We start from the raw sequence: 20,223 nt of genomic DNA on the forward strand, positions 1-20,223 counted from the left end.
ACTGCTGCACTACAGCCTGGGCAACAGAGCAAGACCCTGCCTCAAAACACAAACCAAAACCAAAACGATACTGTTTTATTACTACTAGCAGGAGTGGCCTACACGGGTGGTGGGTATGCTGGGCTTAGGGTGTATGGGAGCCATGAGGAGAAGATGGTGACTGAGATCCTAGAAGGAAAGGGGGGGTGGGGCTTGAAGGCAAGACCCAAGGCAAGACCCTCCCTAAATTTGCTTCTGGGAATAGGTAGCCATGATAAAACAGTCATGGCTTATGATGAACTAGGGCCATGCTGCCAATAAGATTAAGAAACTTTTCAGTCTGAGATGAGGGAAACAAAAAAGATTAAGCAATTCTTGGAAATCTAACTGCCTGTCACAGTTGAGGTCTAGTTTCCTCATCATGTGGTCAAGGACACCAGCGTCCTTGTGGTTCTGTGTGAGGGCAGCCAGTTCTGTATTCATGAAACTGAGGGGCTCCCCTCTTGGAGAGTTTGTGGTTGTGACATCCTTTCCAGCATCCTCCTGGAAAATAGCAATCAGGGACTTGATGCACTGCTCAGTCTCTGTAGGGCTGGAGAATTTTTCCATGTTGGAGTTGAGTGAGGTACCTGCTGAGACTTTTCTATTTTGCAAACTCTTTTTTTTTTTTTTTTTTTTTGAGACGGAGTCTTGTTCTGTTGCCCAGGCTAGAGTGCAGTGGTGCAATCTCAGCTCACTGCAACCTCTGCCTCCCAGCTTCAGGCCTTTCTCCTGCCTCAGCCTCCTGAGTAGCTGGGACTACAGGTACCTGCCACCATGCCCGGCTAATTTTTTATATTTTTAGTAGAGACGGGGTTTCACCATGTTAGCCAGGATGGTCTCTATCTCCTGACCTTGTGATCCACCCGCCTCGGCCTCCCAAAGTGCTGGGATTACAGGCGTGTGAGCCACCATGCCTGACCTGTTTTTAGATTTGCTTATTTCTTGCATGTCTAATTTATGAGACCTTGATACAGTAATGCCATGAGGCATTACATGAAAATCACTGTAAAGTTTTTAGTAACTAGAACCTAGAATTTATATTATCATGGTTCTCCTTTATTTTCACTTTCAGGAAAATCTGTACTTTAGTGTTTTAAGTAAACTAGTTTCCTTCTTCAATGATTTTTCAAAAAATTTTTCTTTAAAAACAATTTATTTGTAAGCGGGCAACATAGTGAGACCCTGTCTCTAGAAAAAAAAAAAAGCTCTCTAAAAAGTCCTGGCCGGTCGCGGTGGCTCATGCCTGTAATCCCAGCACTTTGGGAGGCCGAGGTGGGCAGGTCACGAGGTCAGGAGATAGAGACCAGCCTGGCCAACATAGTGAAACTCCATCTCTACTAAAAATACAAAAATTAGCCGGGCATGGTGACGCACACCTGTAGTCCCAGCTACTCGGGAGGCTGAAGCAGGAGAATCACTTGAAATCAGGAGGTGGAGGTTGCAGTGAGCTGAGATTGAGCCACTGCACCACTGCAGTCTAGCCTGGGCAACAGAGCGAGACACCGTCTCAAAAAAAAAAAAAAAAAAAAAAAGGTCCCAGGCACAATGGCTCATGCCTATAATCCCAGCACTTTAGGAAGCTGAGGTGGGTGGATCACTTGAGTCAAGGAATTCTAGCCCAGCTTGCGCAATGAGGCTAAACCCCATCTCTACAAATGATACAAAAAAGCCGGGTGCGGTGGCGTATGCCTGTGGTCCCAGCTATTTGGAAGGCTGAGGTGGGAAGATCACCTGAGCCTGGGAGTAGAGTATTATACACCCTGAGTGCCCAGGAGGCCATGGATTTTGTTTGTTGTTGTTGTTGTTTTTTGTGTTTTTTGTTTTTTTGAGGCAGAGTCTTGCTCTGTCAGCCAGGCTGGAGTGCAATGGCATGATCTTGGCTCACTGCAACCTCCACCTCCTGGGTTCAGGCAATTCTCCTGCCTCAGCCTCCCAAGTAGCTGGGTTTATAGATGCCCGCCACCACGCCGGCTAATTTTTGTATTTGTAGTAGAGACAGGGTTTTGCCATGTTGGCCAGGCTGATCTCGAATTCCTGACCTCAAGTTATCCACTCGACTCAGCTTCCCAAAGTGCTGGGTTACAGGCATGAGTCTCAGGAGGCTCGGGCAGGAGAATGTCTTGAACCCGTTAGGTAGAGGTTGCAGTGCACTTCAGCCTGGGCAACAGAACGAGACTCCATCTTATAAATAAATAAAAACTAAGAAACTAAGAGGTGATGAGGAAGAAGCAGAACCTCTGTAAATGACCATTTGGAGTGAAATCCCTACCCCCTTTCCCATTCAAAGGATGAATCTTTGTACTACATAGCAACTGTGAAATCTTTGATTATAAATTTTCCACTCATCGTGTGTACTCTTAAGTGACAGATCATTGGAGATCTACCAAAACAGAACTGAAAGTGTATCTCCTACCTATAGTCAATATATTATAGAAGGAACTTAGTCATTCATACCCTTTGATACCTAGCCTGCTACTTTTCTACTCCCTGAACACAATTTTTGACTTGTGGAACATTGTTTTTTTTTTTTGCTGTGTCACTTAGGCTAGGGTGCAGTGCCATGATCTCAGCTCACTGCAACCTCCGCCTCCGGGGTTCAAGTGATTCTCATGACAGCCTCTGGAGTAGCTGGGATTACAGGCATTCGCCACCACACCCAGCTAATTTTTATATTCTTAGTAGAAGTTTAGTAGGGTTTTGCCACGTTGGCCAGGCTGGTCTTGAACTCCTAGCCTCAAGTGATCCTCCCGCCTCGGCCTTTCAGAGTGCTGGGACTACGGGTGTGAGCCACCACATCCAGCCTGGAAAATCGTTTTGTTACAATTTTGGGCATCATTCCAGATTTCTCCTTTCCTTTCTTGCCTATCGCATCTTATTAGTCCCCAGTTCTGTTGATTTCTTCCTATCAATATGCTTGAACTTCCTCCATTCCTATTCCCACTGAATTGCCTTTTTTTTTTTTTTGGAGATGGGGTCTCACTTTGTTGCCCAGGCTGGAGTGCCGTGGGATCTCGGCTAACTGCAACCTTGGCTTCCTAGTTTCAAACTATTCTCCTGTCTCAGGTGATCCGCTCACCTCAGCCTTCCAAAGGGCTAGGATTATGGGTGTGAGCCACCACACCCGGCCTAAATTGGCTTTTTAAGACCTCATCTTCCACTAGAAAAATTGTTAGTTATGTCTCACACCTTGTTTAGCTTTGGAACGTCTCATGCTGTGTTCAGCTTCGGGCTGTCCCCCCCCCCTTTTCTTTTTTTTTTTTTTGACAGAGTCTTGCTCTGTCACCCAGACTTGAGTGCAGTGGCGTGATCTCAGCTCACTGCAACCTCCGCCTCCCGGGTTCAAGCGAGTCTTCTGCCTCAGTCTCTGGAGTAGGTGGGACTACAGGCGCGTGCCACCATGCCTGGCACATTTTTGAATTTTTAGTAGAGAACGGGGTTTCACCATATTAGCCAGGCTGGTCTCGAACTCCTGACCTCAAGTGATCCGCCTGCCTTGACTTCCCAAAATGCTGGGATTACAGGCATGAGCCACCACACCCGGCCCGGTCTGTCCTGTTTACTGCTGCCAAAGTGTCTCCCTGGCCTAAAATCACAGCAGATGTCTGCTTAGCACGTCATAACCAAACCTTTTGGAACCTATCCTCTGCCTAACACGTTGGTGTTCTCATACCGTGCAGTCTTGGAACAAAGTACCCATTAGGGTTATCTGAATTCCTTATCGTACTATGGCATTGCCATTGTGCTGTTATTACTCAAGTTTGGTGGACCTGTGCCCAGAAGTAGAATTATTGAAACAAAAACATTGGTGTCATTTAACATTTTTGAGATGTTTTCTTTAGTTATTTTTCCTGCAGGGTTATATGATATTTTGATTTATAAGAAATATATGCTTAGTCTTTGTACTACTTCTGGCACAGCTCCTAAGACCTTTGGAATCTTTGAAGTGAGTGTCTTTTTGTATGCTAATGAAATGACTGATGGCTGGGAGCTCTTGGTAGCCTCCAGACAGGGGCTGGTTGCCAGGAGAACCAACCACGTGATGAGAGGTTTAGAACTTTTTAGTCTGACCTCTGGGAGGGGAGAGGAGCTAAAGGTTGTTGATCTCCAGTGGCCAGTGATTCAATCAGTCATGCCTATATAATCAAGTCTTTTTTTTTTTTTTTTTGAGACGGAGTGCCACTCTGTCGCCCAGGCTGGTGTGCGGTGGCACGATCACGATCTCGGCTCACTGCAACCTCCGCCTCCCGGGTTCAAGCAGTTCTCTGCCTCAGCCTCCAGAGTAGCTGGGATTACAAGCACCTGCCACCATACCTGGCTAAGTTTTGTATTTTTAGTAGAGTCAGGGTTTCACCATCTTGGCCAGGTTGGTCTTGAACTCCTGACCTCATAATCCACCAGCCTTGGCCTCCCACTGCGCCCAGGCTTTTTTTTTTTTTTTTTTTTGGAGACAGGGTCTCTCTCTGATGCGCAGGCTGGAGTGCAGTGGCGTGATCTCAGCTCACTGCAGCCTCTGCCTCCCGGGTTCAAGCAATTCTCTTGTCTCAGCTTCCTGAGCAGCTGGGACTACAGGCATATGCCATCACACCTGGCTAATTTTTTGTATTTTTAGTAAAGATGAGTTTTTGCCATGTTGGCCTGGCTGGTGTCAAATTCCTGGCCTCAAGTGATCTGCCTGCCTCAGCCTTGCAAATTGCTGGGACTACAGGTGTGAACCACTGCTCCCGGACACTGTCTCATATTTTCTGAAACATTCAACCTCCTTGATCTGTTTTGATAGTTGATAGACACAGGTACACATAACTGTTTTTCTACGGTAAGGAAATTGGCACACACATGATGATAAATGATCCTTGATACCTGGGGCCTACTCCTAAGGAGGGATAAAATGGAGTTAGGGGCATTGGAGAATGACGAATGGAAGAGGCTACAGCCCTCTGTAGTTGGCATTCTGCTGTGCTGCTAAGGCTGGCTTTAGAAGTAACAGCTTATAATTAGAACTGTGATTTGTGTCTGCCTGTCCATCCGTCCTCCCTCCCTACCTCCCTACCTCCCTCCCTTCCTTCCTCCCTTCCTTTTCTTGAAACAGAGTTTCTCTCTAGTTACCAGGGTTGGAGTGCAATGGCATGATCTCGGCTCACCACACCCTCCGCCTCCTGGGTTCAAGCGATTCTCCTGCCTCAGCCTCCTGAGTAGCTGGAATTACAGGCATGTGCCACCACGCCTGGCTAATTTTTTGTATTTTTAGTAGAGACGAGGTTTCTCCATGTCAGCCAGGCTAGTCTCGAACTCAGGACCTCGGGTGATCTGCCCGCCTTGGCCTCCCAAAGTGTTGGGATTATAGGCGTGAGCCACTGCGCCCGGCCGTTATTTGTGTTTGTTAAGTAGATTCTTTACCTCTCCAAGTAAGAGAACAAACACAACCCCGCCCCCCGATATTGGGCTATGTATGAAAGGCTTAGCAACAATTTAGAAGTTTAGAAAGCCCAAGCCCTTTTAACGCAAAGCACCGCCATTGGCTTTTTGGTTCCCACCTGAAGTGTGGCCATAGAGGCTCGGAAGCCATAGGTTTGGCCTGGGGTGGTAGTCTATCACAGGTCACCTGCACTTGGCATTCTGCTGTGATGGTGTTCTAGCCGACTGAAGATGTATTCATTGTATTCAGTAATACCTAGCAAGCAATTAATTTAAGAAAATTTAAAAAGAACAATGCCAGTGTTGTGGGGCCTAATAATACAGATTGCTCCCAGCTTCTCATAGTAGCTTTTGAAAGTCTTATTGTGGTAATATTTAGGCCATAGGTTGTGTTTGCCTTTCGATGCCAGCTTTAGAACCAGTTGAGTATGCATGATTTTTGGGTGGGGACAGGGAGAGCCTACCTTTTGTTCATTGTCTGAATTATTTTGCTATCAGGAACTGGAGACTAAAATCTGAACAGATCCAGTGGAACTATTTTCTGAGAATGATGTCTGTGTTTGACACATGGGAGTATCTGTTTCCCCAGCCAGGTCGTGTGCATTTTTTTTTTTTTTTTTTGAGATGAAGTCTTGCTCTGTCGCCCAGGCTGGAGTGCAGTGGCGTGATCTCAGCTCACTGCAACCTCCGCCTCCTGGGTTCAAGCAATTCTCCTGCCTCAGCCTCCTGAGTAGCCGGGATTACAGGCGCCCGCCACCACGCCCAGCTAATTTTCGTATTTTTAGTAGAGATGGGGTTTCACCATGTTGGTCAGGCTGGTCTCAAACCCCTAACCTCGTGATCCACCCGCCTCCGCCTCCCAAAGTGCTGGGATTACAGGCGTGAGCCACCGCGCCTGGCCCGTGTGAAAAATTTTTACCACCCACTTGTCCAAGAGGAGGGAGTGAACAAACAAGACTTGATATTACGCCTTTGAAAAGCAGAGTTGAAAGAATTGACAAAATAAGTGCCTACTTTGTTTTAGAGGTATATTTTCACCGTGGTTACTGGCACTATTTTTTCCTATCTGCCAAAGACCTTTGGGAGAGTCCATTGCCACTAGCTGTAATTTTCTTTCAAAAGAACCTTCCTAGTATATCCTTGTCACTGTTCCCAGGAAAGATTTTATGTTACTTTTCTCAGTCTCAGAATCAGTTTTGTTTCTTCTTCTTCTTTTTTTTTTTTTTGAGATGAGTCTTGCTCTGTTACCCAGCCTGGCTGGAATGCAGTGGTGCGATCACAGCTCACTGCAAACCCTGCCTTCCTGGTTCAAGCGGTTCTCTCACTTCAGCCTCCCAAGTAGCTGGGATTACAGGCACATGCCGCCACGCTTGGCACATTTTTGTATTTTTAGTAGAGACGGGGTTTTGCCATGTTGGCCAGGCTGGTCTTGAACTCTTGACCTCAAGTGATCTGCCCACCTCAGTCTCCCAAAGTGCTGGGATTACAGGCAGGAGCCACTGCACCCGGCCAGTTTTGTTTCTTTAACTCTCTTATAGTAGACCTTTCCCATTAGAGATGAGTTAAAAGCACTAAAACAGAACCCTAGCTTCTTCTCCCTACAGTGGATGGGTTCTACTTTATTTCATTAATAAGCTTTTTTCCCTCCTAGCTTTGATATAAGCTGACAAAACTGTTCTTAAATTGGTCGAACTTGTTTTCATTTTTATTTTTTCAAAAGTTTTAAAATAGAGACAGGGTCTTACTTTGTTGGCCAGGCTGTAGTGCAGTGGCTGTTCACAGGTGCAATCATAGTTCATTGCAGCCTCCAACTCCTAGGCTTAGGCCATCTTCTGCCTGAGCCTTCTGAATAGCTGGCACTATAAGCATGTGCCACCACACGCAGCTTCATTTTTATATTTTAGAAGACAGTATGTTTAAACTGAACATTAAAACAATTATTTACTTATTTTTGGAATACATAACACATTTTATTGTTCAAAGTCTGAAAGGTATAAAAAGTGATGGGGTCAGCCTGGGCAACATGGCAAGACCCTGTTTTTACAAAAAAAAATTAAAAAATTATCCAAGTATGGTGGCATGCACCTCCCAGCTACTCCAGAGGCTGAGGCTGGAGGATTACTTGAGTCCAGGATGTAGAGGCTGCAGTGAGCCATGAACATGCCACTTCAGTGTGGGAGTCTCAAAAAAAAAAAAAGGAAGTTCAGAGTATTGTTTACTTCTGACTTATAGCTGGCAAGTACAGAGATAATCTTCACCGATAAGGTTGTTTCCAGTTTATAGTGTACTCTTCTATCTAAACAAACAGGTGTGTTTACCCCATTTGTAAATAAAAAACATGGCAACATGATATGCAGTGTTTTGTACCTTCCTTTTTTTTTTTCTTTTTTTTCTTTTGAGACAAAGTTTCCACTTGTTGCCCAGGCTGGAGTGCGATGGCGTGATCTTGGCTCACCACAACCTTCACCCCCCCGGGCTCAAGCAATTCTCCTGCCTCAGCCTCCCAACTAGCTGGGATTAACAGGCATGCGCCACCATGCCCGGCTAATTTTGTATTTTTAGTAGAGACCGGGTTTCTCCATGTTGGTCAGGCTGGTCTCGAAATCCCAACCTCAGGTGATCTGCCTGCCTCAGCCTCCCAAAGTGCTGGGATTACAGGTGTGAGCCACTGTGCCTGGCCTACCTTCCTTTTTTCAACTAATGATATCGTTATATATCACAACATTAAAAGCTTTCCCTATCTTTTTTTAAATTTATTTTTATTTTTATTTTTTTTGAGATAGAGTTTTGTTCTTGTTGCCCAGGCTGGAGTGCAGTGGCACGATCTCGGCTCACTGCACCCTCCCGCCTTCCAGTTTCAAGTGATTTCTCCTGCCTCAGCCTCTTGGGTAGCTGGGATTACAGGCGCCCGCCACCACGCCTGGCGAATTTTTGTATTTTTAGTAGAGATGGGGTTTTACCATGTTGGCCAGGCTGGTCTCGAACTCCTGACTTTGTGATCCGCCCGCCTGGGCCTCCCAAAATGCTGGGATTACAGGCGTGAGCCACTGTGCCCGGCCTACCTTTTTATTTTTTGACAGCAGTAGTTTTTATTGTTTGGTTATATTGTAATTTATTTTGTTACTTCCATATAAATTTCCAGTCTTTTACTGTTATCAGTAATCCTTTAGTGGGTATCCTACAGAAATCTGCAGAACTTTGTCCTGTAATGTTCCTTTATAGCAAAAGAAAACCTAAGCTTATGTTATATTCAGTTGTGTCTCTTCGGTTTCCTTTAATCTGGAACTGTTAGTGAATTTTTCTTTGTATTTCATGACACTGACTTATTTTGTATAAAGTCCCTTGAGTTGGTTTGGTCTGATGTTTCCTCATGATTCAATTAAGGCCATGCATCTTTGGCCAGAACATCACAGAAGTGATTCTGTGTTGTGCATTATACCAGAAGGTATGTGGTGTCAATTAGATTCATTACTGGGTGTGTTAAATTTAAGCATTTGGTTAAGGTGGTGTCTGTCAAGTTTCTCCACTGAAAGTTATTATCTTTCCCTTTGTAATTAACTTTTTCTGAGATACTTTGAGACATTGTAAATATTGTTATTTCTCCAGCTTGCCTAGGTTAGCATCCGTGATGATCCTTGCCTGATTCCTTTCTGAATCTGATGTATGCCAAATGGAGATTTTTTTTTTTTTAATTGATCATTCTTGGGTGTTTCTCGCAGAGGGGGATTTGGCAGGGTCATAGGACAATAGTGGAGGGAAGGTCAGCAGATAAACAAGTGAACAAAGGTCTCTGGTTTTCCTAGGCAGAGGACCCTGCGGCCTCCCGCAGTGTTTGTGTCCCTGGGTACTTGAGATTAGGGAGTGGTGATGACTCTTAATGAGCATGCTGCCTTCAAGCATCTGTTTAACAAAGCACATCTTGCACCGCCCTTAATCCATTTAACCCTGAGTGGACACAGCAGATGTTTCAGAGAGCACAGGGTTGGGGGCAAGGTCGTAGATCAACAGCATCCCAAGGCAGAAGAATCTTTCTTAGTACAGAACAAAATGGAGTCTCCTATGTCTACTTCTTTCTGCACAGACAGAGCAACAATCTGATCTCTCCTTTCCTCACATTTCCTTCTTTTCTATTCCACAAAACCGCCATCGTCATCATGGCCCACTCAATGAGCTGTTGGGTACACCTCCCAGGTGGGGTGGCGGCCGGGCAGAGGGGCTCCTCACTTCCCAGAAGGGGCGGCCGGGCAGAGGCGCCCCCCACCTCCCGGACGGGGCGGTGGCCGGGCGGAGGCACCCCCCACCTCCCTCCCGGACGGGTCGGCTGCCGAGCAGAGACGCTCCTCACTTCCCAGACGGTGTGGCTGCCGGGTGGAGGGGCTCCTCACTTCTCAGACGGGGCGGCTGCCGGGCGGAGGGGCTCCTCACTTCTCAGACGGGGCAGCCGGGCAGAGACGCTCCTCACCTCCCAGACGGGGTTGTGGCTGGGCAGAGGCGCTCCTCACATCCCAGACGGGGCGGCGGGGCAGAGGCGCTCCCCACATCTCAGGATGGGCAGCCGGGCAGAGACGCTCCTCACTTCCTAGACGGGATGGCAGCCGGGAAGAGGCGCTCCTCACTTCCCAGACTGGGCAGCTGAGCAGAGGGGCTCCTCACATCCCAGACAATGGGCGGCCAGGCAGAGACGCTCCTCACTTCCCAGACGGGGTGGCGGCCGGGCAGAGGCTGCAGTCTCGGCACTTTGGGAGGCCAAGGCAGGCGGCTGGGAAGTGGAGGTTGTAGCTAGCCAAGATCACACCACTGCACTCCAGCCTGGGCAACATTGAGCACTGAGTGAACGAGACTCCATCTGCAATCCTGGCACCTCGGGAGGCCGAGGCTGGCAGATCACTCGCGGTTAGGAGCTGGAGACCAGCCCGGCCAACACAGCGAAACCCCGTCTCCACCAAAAAAATACTAAAACCAGTCAGGCGTGGCGGTGCGCGCCTGCAATCACAGGCACTTGGCAGGCTGAGGGGGGAGAATCAGGCAGGGAGGTTGCAGTGAGCCGAGATGGCAGCAGTACAGTCCAGCTTCGGCTTGGCATCAGAGGGAGACTGTGGAAAGAGAGGGAGAGGGAGAGGGAGACCGTGGGGAGTGGGAGAGGGGGAGGGGGAGGGGGCCAAATGGAGATTTTTAATTCTGTCATTCCTTCCACTTTGATAGTTGGTTTTCTTCTAAAAGGAAGAGATTTTTCTTCCATCCATCTCACCATGAAATGATGGATTCTTACTTTATTCAGTAGGTTATAATCCTATTACTCATTTTGTTGCTAAATTTTGTTGCCAAATTTGACCAGTGGGACCTCCCCTTCCAGCCAACTCTTGTGCTCTTTTAACATGTCTCCATCACTCTTTCAGTACGTCATTTTAGGGCACAGTAAGATGTAGGTTCGTTTTCTAATTTCACTGCCCTGGCCTTGGAATCAGCCATTTATTTCTCCAAGGAGCACTGGATTCTTTTAGTGGGTAATATTTAGAAGTCAGGATCTGTGTTTCAGAATTATTAACCCATGTCTCTATGGAAAAGAAGCCTACTAATTAGAGTTGGCTGTTTGTTCCTTTTGTCTTTAGCCAGAGGGTACTACTAAATGAGCTTGATGACTGTTTAAGTTACTTTGGTCAGTCACACCCCTTCCCTCTCCCTCCCCCACTCCTGCCTTCCCTTCAGTCTGGATCTTTTATTTAGTTGAAATATGTTTTCTCTGTTTTGAATTTAGGGTTCCTGTCATCCTTGTTGATTCCTTTTTTTTTTTTTTTTTTTTGAGACCGAGTCTTGCTCTGTTGCCCAGGCTGGAGTGCAGTGGCACGATCTCGGCTCACTGCAACCTCCGCCTCCTGGGTTCAAGCAATTCTCCTGCATCAGCCTCCAGTCTTCAGCCTGTAGCTGGAGTTACAGACGTGTACCACCACACCTGGCTAATTTTTATATTTCTAGTAGAGACAGGGTTTCACCATGTTGGCCAGGCTGGTCTCAAAACTCCTGACCTCAAGTGATCCTCCTGCCTTGGCTTCCCAAAGGGCTAGGATTACAGGCGTGAGCCACCACGCCTAGCCAGTTGATTTATTTTTGTTTGTGTGCATGCGTGAAGTAGTGTGAGAAACAGTCACATGGTCCCAAATTGTGCATTATATGAAAAGGTACATTTCCTTTTCATTCATTCATTCATTCATTTATTCATTTATTTTTTCCAAGACAGAGTCTTGCTCTGTCGCCCAGGCCAGAGTGCAGTGGTGTAATCTCGGCTCCCTGCAACCTCCGTGTCCTGGGTTCAAGGGATTCTTCTGCCACAACCTCCCAAGTAGCTGGGATTACAGGCCCGCACTGCCATGCCCAGCTAATTTTTATATTTTTAGTAGAGACAGGGTTTCAGGCTGGTCTCGAACTCCTGACCTTGTTATCCGCCTGCCTCAGCCTCCCAAAGTGCTGGGATTGCAGGTGTGAGCCACTGTGTCCGGCCGAAAAGGTACATTTTCTTTTAACCTTATTCCCACTCATGCTCTGTCGGTAACCAATTTCATTAGTCTCTTGATTTTCCTTTCTGTATTTCTTTTTGTCCAAAATGAGCAGATAATATGTACATGTATATTTTCCTTATATATTTCTTACACATAACAGTATACTAGAGATACTCCTTTGCATTTTGCTTTTTTTACTTAATAATGTGTCCTGGATTTATAAATTACTTTATATCTGTTCATAGATATATTTTTCATGCTGTGTGTGTGTGTGTGTGTGTGTGTGTGTGTGTGTGTGTTTTACAGTTGCTTAGTACTCTGCCATATAGATGTACCGTATTGTCTATTTTTGGGCATTTGGGTGGCTTCCAATATTTTGCAATTAACAGACAGTGCTGTAATGAATAACCTTATGAGTGAGATTTTGCATTGTTGGAGGTATAGCCTAAGGAACAGTAAATCCTCAGAAATGAGATTGCTAGGTCTAAAGGTAGTTGTCTATGTAGTTTTGTTAGCGACTGCATTTCTACCAGCAGTATATGCATGCTTGCTTCTCCACACCCTCACAAACTGAGTGTCTTATACTTTCTCAGTTTTGCTAATTTATAGATGAGAAGTGGTATCTCATTGTAGTTTTAATTTGTTTGTCTCTCATGAAACTATGGTCTTTTAAAAATTAAAGGTTTTTTTTTCCCCCTTAGACGAAACTGCAAAGGAAATCCGAATTGCTTGGTTGGTATTGGTGAGCATATTTGGTTAGGAGAAATAGATGAAAATAGTTTTCATAACATCGATGATCCCAACTGTGAGAGGAGAAAAAAGGTAAACCATCATTTTTTAAGCGATTGCTATTATGCTGTTTTTTGTTTTTGTTTTTGCTTTTGTTTTGGGCCTGTGATCAGAAAACTACTGATTTCAGGTAACCTGTGCAGCTTTAAGATAAGCAGTAGAACTTAAGACTCTAAGCCACTTGAATTGGAACACTTCTTAATGATATGCCTTAAAACAGGCAGCTGCGTAATTCAGTAAGCCTTTAAATAATAGTTTTAGTTTGAATGCTGATTCTATGTTTGCTTTAACATTGCATGTTTTATTTCGAAATCTTAACGCCTCTTTAAAGGAGATGGTAATTCAAGGGAACAAACGCATGATGATAGCACTTTGCTTTCTAGGGCTTGTATTTTATATATAATTTTGCTTTTTAAAAATATACATTAAATTTTCTAGACATAAATCTTAGCATTCACGAAATATCCAAGTTTGTTATGTATAGATATTTTAATAAAATAATAATTCTTTGTAAGGTCAGAAATTCCCAACCTTATCTTTGGAAAAAGTTGCAGACAGTTCCCTCTACCACCCCCAATCTTTAAAACCTCTAGAATATAAAGGAAGTTTTCTGCGTAAGTTTTACTTTGTAATTCTGCTGAATGCTGGCAGTTTAGAAATACAGAAAACATAAAACCTATATACGCTTGTTCAAAACCGATCTTTTCTAGAATCCACTGTTCTAATTTTAGATTTAAGTGGCTGGAGAAGACGATATGCTAGAGATGAGCAGTGATGCCGTCCGAAGTGTTTTTCACTCCTGTGGTCAACCCAAAATGGGGCTTTCATGAAAATTATGCCCCACCTCCAGCCAAGAGAAACTTAAGGTGGCTATACCATGTTGGTTGTGACGGTCTTACACATTTTTAATCTAAAAATTTAAGAATAATGCTTAGAAATTGGTTGTTTAAAGGAAAATGGGTTTTATAATTATGAATTTTGTATTTTTGTAGAACTCATTTGTGGGCCTGACTAACCTTGGAGCCACTTGTTATGTCAACACATTTCTTCAAGTGTGGTTTCTCAACCTGGAGCTTCGGCAGGCACTCTACTTATGTCCAAGCACTTGTAGTGACTACATGCTGGGAGACGGCATCCAAGAAGAAAAAGGTGGGTGGAAAGGGGTGGGGGAGAGCTCTCTCCTGAACATTTTTTTAAACTTTTTTTTTTTTTTTTTTTTTTGAGTCTTCCTCTGTTTCCCAAGCCAGAGTGAAGTGGCGCCATCTCGGCTCACTGCAACGTCTGCCTCCTGGGCTGAAGCGATTCTCCTGCCTCAGCCTCTCGAGAAGCTGGGATTACAGGCGCCCGCTGCCATGCCTGGCTAATTTTTGTATTTTTAGTAGAGACAGGGTTTCACTATGTTGGCCAGGCTAGTCTCGAACTCCTGACCTCAAGTGATGTGGCTGCCTCGGCCTTCCAAAGTGCTGCAACTACAGGTGTGAGCCACTGTGTCTAGCCTAAACTTATTTTATTATTATTATTATTATTATTTTTTAAGACAGTTTCACTCTTGTTGCCCAGGCTCTAGTGCAATGGCACAATCTCGGTTCACCACAGCCTCCGCCTCTCAAGTTCAAGCGATTCTCCTGCCTCAGCCTCCCGAGTAGCTGGGATTACAGGCGTGCGCCACCATGCCTGGCTAATTTTGTATTTTTAGTAGAGACGGGGTTTCTCCATGTTGGTCAGGCTGGTCTTGAACTCATGACCTCAGGTGATCCACCTGCCTCGGCTTCCCAGAGTGCTGGGATTACAGGCGTGAGTCACTGTGCCTGGCCTAAACTTATTTTTTTTATAGAGACAGGGTCTTGCTCTGTTGCCCAGGCTGGTCTTGAACTTCTGGCCTCAAGCAGTCCTCCTGTCTTGGTCTCCAAAAGTGCTGGATTACAGGCATGAACCATGGTGCCAGGCCTTGAATAGCTTTTACCAGCCTGCAAAACCTTTGCACCCCAAGGAGTAATATTTTATCTTTATTTTACAGATGATATATTGACTTGCTGAAAGCCACAATTGGTAGTAAGGATACAAATATTCAGAGTCTGATTAGAAGACAGAAGCTACACAATAATTTGAACAGAAAAGGTTTTTTTAATTGTTTGTTTGTTTTTTTGAGACAAGGTCTCACTTTTTCGCCCAGGCTGGTGCGAGCACAGCTCACTGTAGCCTCAACCTCCCAGGCTCAAGCAATCCTGCCAGAGCCCCCACCGAGTAGTTGGAACTACAGGCATGCACCACCACCTCTTGCTAATTTTTGTATTTTTTTTGGAGACAGCGTTTTACCATGTTGCCCAGGCTGGTCTCAAACTCCTGGGTTCAATCGATCCACCTTCCTTGGTCTCCCAGAGTGCTGGGATTACAGGCATGAGCCACAGCACCTGGCCTTGAATAGCTTTTACTGGCCTGCAATGCTTTTGCAGGCCAAGGAGTAATATTTTATCTTTATTTTGAAAATGATATATTGACTTGCTGAAAGCCACAGTTGGTAGTAAGGAGATAAATATAGTCCAGTTAGAAGACAGAAGCTACAGAATAATTTGAAAAGGGAAAGTTGAGAATTAATAACAGAATTAATTAGAGAAATGAGGAATTGATTAATAAGAGTTAAAGATTAAAGAGGATTTTAAAGAATACAAGGACAGCAGATACAGGGAACAACCTGTATCCCTGGGGCTGAAAGAGAACATCCAACCAATAGTCTGTCACCCCCATGGCCCAGGCTTGAGATCCAGACCTCTTTGGACACTGCTGGGATGCACTGGGTGGCTGAAAAGGTGCTGAGATGCCTCCCTGGGAATCCCTACTGGAAACTGTCCATGAGAAGGTGCTGGGCCCTGGAACCCCCTACAGAGTCACCTGAGAGAGTGTCCGGGAGGCCATTCACAGGGTGGTCATTCGAGAGGAAATGCCTCACTGGAGGCACTGTACTGTGAAGCTATCAGAAGAGGTGCTGGGTAAGCTGCTGACTACTGTTAGGGGCAGGAACCTGGAGCCCTGGAGGAAGCTGACCTGCAGCAGGCTGGTGAGAGAGGCACAACCAAACCCTGCAGTGCCCTTCACTGAGAAGCCTTACCTTCTTGATAACTGGCAAAGGAGAAGTATTTGCAGAGCCCATCTCTCATCACTGAGCAGGCAAAGAAGGGTGGATTTGGAGCTGAGAAGCAATAAGTTAATAACTTAAAGAAGATAAGACTTCTGTCTTCTGGGCTCTCAATATCCATGCTTTCTGCTTCCATTCCCTGCACTAGCTCATTAAAACTTTCAACTCTAAAATTCTAGGGTTTTGTATTCTTCACTTAAGTGTGAATTGCTGTGCTTTAGATCCCAAGTCCACATTAGCTGGACTTTAAAAAATCATGACTAGACACTGTAGTCATGATTGCTGTTGTTGCTTTAATACAGGTAGGCTCTTGCCTTTGGGGAGTATATATGGACAGTCCTGGCTGCCTCATGACTTCCACAAAACATGGTTGCTAATTCTATTTCTTTTTTTTTTTCCTCCCAGATGGAGTCTCACTCTGTTGCCCAGGCTGGAGTGCAGTGGCACAATCTTGGCTAACTGCAACCTCCGCCTGCCGGGTTCAAGTGATTCTCCTGCCTCACCCTCCCGAGTAGCTGGGATTACAGGCGTGTACTACCATGCCCGGCTAATTTTTGTATTTTTAGTAGAGACGGGGTTTCACCATGTTGGCCAGGCTGGTCTGGAACTCCCGACCTCGTGATCCGCCCGCCATGGCCTCCCAAAGTGCTGGGATTACAGGCGTGAACCACTGCGTCCAGCCTTGAGCCACTGCGCCTGCCCTTTTAAAGTTTTTTTTTTTTTTTTTTAAAGAGTCTCGCTCTGTCATCCAGGCTGGAGTGCAGTGGCATGATCTCTGCTCACCACAACCTCCACCTCCTGGGTTCAAGCTGTCCTTGAACCCCAGCCTCCCGAGTAGCAGGGATTACAGGTGCTCACCACCACACCCAGCTACTTTTTGTATTTTTAGTAGAGACAGGGTTTTACCATGTTGGCCAGGCTGGTCTTGAACTCCTGACCTCAGATTATTCGCCCGCCTCTGCCTCCCAAAGTGCGGGGATTACGAGTGTGAGCCACCGTGCCCAGCCTTGTTTTTTTTTTTTGAGACAGTCTCACTCTGTTGGCGATGTCAGCTCACTGCAGCTTCTTCCTCCGGGGCTCAATAGATGCTCGTGTCTCAGCCTCCCGAGTAGCTGGGATTACACGTGCGCACCACCACACCCGGCTAATATTTGTATTTTTTTTAGTGGAGACGGGGTTTCTCCATGTTGGCCAGGCTTGTCTCAAGCTTCTGATCTCATGTGATCTGCCTGCTTTGGCCTCCCAAAGTGCTGGGGTTACGGGCATGAGCCACCGTGCTCAGCCTATTTCTTTTAAAGTTTTAAAATGATAATAAAGTATTAATCTAGTTTGGATGTAGGGGTGTTTATGTTCTCATGTAAAGAGGAAGTACCATTTTTTGAAAAGAAAAGTAGCACCTTAAAAAACCCCAAATCTATATTTTTGTTTTAATAGATTATGAGCCTCAAACAATTTGTGAGCATCTCCAGTACTTGTTTGCCTTGTTGCAAAACAGTAATAGGCGATACATTGATCCATCAGGATTTGTTAAAGCCTTGGGCCTGGACACTGGACAACAGCAGGTAAGAACTGAATTTTTTTTTTTTTTTTAAATATTCAGAGGTACCCAAACATCCTAAGCATGTTTATAAAGGGAGATGAAGTAGAATGCTTTTTAAAAATTAAATTTTTGTCCATTTTGAATGAAAACCTTTATTTACTGTCCAATAGTTTACACATTATACTTGATTCCATTTATGGAAATTCATATGGGGGCACAAACTGATTGAACATAGCTGTAGCCCCTGTTTGAAAATGCTAAGTTGGAAGTATAGGTAGTTTCTGGAATGTTGAATGTATTACTATTTGTAGTAGAAGTTGTAAAGCAAGATATGATTTTTCTTTTCATTAACCTAAACTTGTAGGATGCTCAAGAATTTTCAAAGCTTTTTATGTCTCTGTTGGAAGATACTTTGTCTAAACAAAAGAATCCAGATGTGCGCAATATCGTTCAACAGCAGTTCTGTGGAGAATATGCCTATGTAACTGTGTAAGTCTGTTTCAACTTTTTCATGGTACATTTTATTCTAAGACAGTTGCTCATATGTTAACTATTTTTCAGTGCAGTTCCAGGTTGTAGCTTTAGTGGGTTATCATGGGACCTGAAATATTTATAGTAATACATTTCCATGGGAACATACAAACAAGTGACTTGGTAATTGCAGTTGCACCCATCCAGGTGTTGGGAACGGTGTCTGGGTGAGCCCTTGCAATCTGCTCTTGCTTTATGGCTGTGTGGTGTGAGCTAAAGAGTAAGATTGGAACTGGCTAGAATACTAAAAGTAAATGTAAAATGCCTGTTAAAAAAATTTGCATGAGTACAATATACAACATTTGGGTGATGGTTACATTAAAACCTAGACTTCACCACAGTGCGATATATTCATGTAACAAAACTGCACTTGTACCTCTTAACATTTATTTTAAGAAAGTTTCCCAACGAATGTTTAGCTTCACCAGGCGCTTTGTTTTTATTTCTTTTTTTTTTTTTTTTTTTCTGAGATGGACTCTTGCTCTGTTGCCCAGGATGAGTGCAGTGGCGTGATTTTGGCTCACTGCAACCTCCGCCTCCCAGGTTCAAGCGATTCTCCTGCCTCAGCCTCCTGAGTAGCTGAGATTACAGGCGCGCGCCACCACATCCGGCTGATTTTTGTATTTTTAGTAAAGACGGGGTTTCACCATGTTGGTCAGGCTGGTCTCGAATTCCTGACCTTGTGATCCACTCGCCTTGGCCTCCCAAAATGCTGGGATTATATTTCATTTTTAGTATACATAATTTCTGTGAAAGAGAACTAATGAAAGTTATAAATGCTTTTTTCCATCTTTCTAGGATGTAATACAATACAACTTTGTTGCTTTTCACGCTCTGATCTGAATTTTGTCGTTCTGTTTTATTATAGTTGCAACCAGTGTGGCAGAGAGTCTAAGCTTTTGTCAAAATTTTATGAGCTGGAGTTAAATATCCAAGGCCACAAACAGTTAACGGATTGTATCTCGGAATTTTTGAAGGTATTCAAATTTTGGTGTATGTATTGTTCCTGCCCATTAACAGTTAAATGCTGTTCTGAATGCTATTCTGTTTTGATTTAGTGGCTAGAGCTTTTATTGCGTCAGCTTTTTCTACATAAGAAGCGTCTGTAATGATCCAGAAGACACTTTATGAAGTACCAAAGCAGCCTGTGTCTTAAAAATAATTTTGCTTATTTCAAGTTATTTTATATGTAAAGTTATGTATGTGTGAGAAGATATTATTCTGTGATTGTGGGTAGTGGGGTATTGAAAGACCTCTATGCTCAGTTATCATAAAGGTAATTTACCTTGTCGTCTAATGAAAACTAGAATGTGCTAAATACGAAACTTTTTTACATTGATATGGTCATTCTGCTTTCTGTATATTTAGATTCATGTGGAGATAATTCAGTGATTCCTTTCTGTTCTGAGTGGAAAACTGCTAAGAGGAACCCTTTGTTGTCAAGCATGAATGTATACATAGCGTAATAGACAAGCTTATTATCTAGCTAGCTAGCTAGCTGTCTTCAGATATTTTTTTGTGCTTTCTTACTTCCTCAGCTCATCCATGGGCATGCCTGAAGTAGTCATTGAATTCATTTCGCTGAATTTTTTTTTTTTTTTTTTTTTTGAGATGGAGTTTCTCTCTTGTTGCCCAGGCTGGAATGCAATGGCACAATCTTGGCTCATTGCAACCTCCGCCTCCCAGATTCAAGCGATTCTCCTGCCTCAGCCTCCTGAGTAGCTGGGATTATAGGCGCGGGCCACCATACCTGGCTAATTTTTTTTTTTTTTTTTGTATTTTTAGTAGAAACAGGGTTTTACCATGTCGGTCAGGCTGGTCTCAAACTCCTAACCTCAGGTGATCTGCCTGCCTTGGCCTCCCAAAGTGCTGGGATTACACACGTGAACTACCGCGCCTGGCCAATGAATATTTATTGAGTGCTTACTGTGTCAGGCAGTGTTTCAGCTGTTGGGGATTAGCCTTTATGGCGCCTACAAAGTAGTGGTGTAGGCACAAGGGAGGGACAGTAAAATAAAGTGAGAATATATAGTGGGTCAACTATAATAAGGGCTGTGGAGAAGAAGAAAGCAGGGAATGTGGCACTGGGCAATGTGCTGGGGAGTAGGCTGGAGTCGGTGGAGTTTGAAATTAAGTGATTGAAGGTGAAGGGGTGAGCTCCGTTAGAAACAAGGAGAAGAGTGTTCTGGGTAGATGAAATAGCAAGTGCAGAGCCCAAAATGAGAATGTGTCTTGCCTGATGGATTGAGGAACAGCCTGGGTGGGGGGCGGTTAGTGTGGCTGAAGTGAGTAAATGATAGAAG

The 20,223-nt window shown here is 44.6% G+C and overlaps 1 protein-coding gene across 5 annotated transcripts in view; it reads left to right on the forward strand.

Annotated features, from left to right (window-relative positions):
- The window catches only part of USP48 (ubiquitin specific peptidase 48), a 105,869-nt gene that overhangs the window by 14,730 nt on the left and 70,916 nt on the right, over positions 1-20,223 (forward strand). For all 5 annotated transcript variants that reach the window (XM_019012274.4, XM_055387084.2, XM_019012276.4 and 2 more), the window contains exons 2-6: positions 12,629-12,749; positions 13,709-13,865; positions 17,284-17,411; positions 17,754-17,878; positions 18,789-18,897. In XM_019012274.4, the coding sequence (XP_018867819.3) occupies positions 12,629-12,749; positions 13,709-13,865; positions 17,284-17,411; positions 17,754-17,878; positions 18,789-18,897 (640 nt within the window). The remainder of the gene's footprint in view (positions 1-12,628; positions 12,750-13,708; positions 13,866-17,283; positions 17,412-17,753; positions 17,879-18,788; positions 18,898-20,223) is intronic.

The sequence above is a fragment of the Gorilla gorilla genome, chromosome 1 (assembly GCF_029281585.2).
Source record: "Gorilla gorilla gorilla isolate KB3781 chromosome 1, NHGRI_mGorGor1-v2.1_pri, whole genome shotgun sequence".
Classification (NCBI taxonomy): Eukaryota; Metazoa; Chordata; class Mammalia; order Primates; family Hominidae; genus Gorilla; species Gorilla gorilla.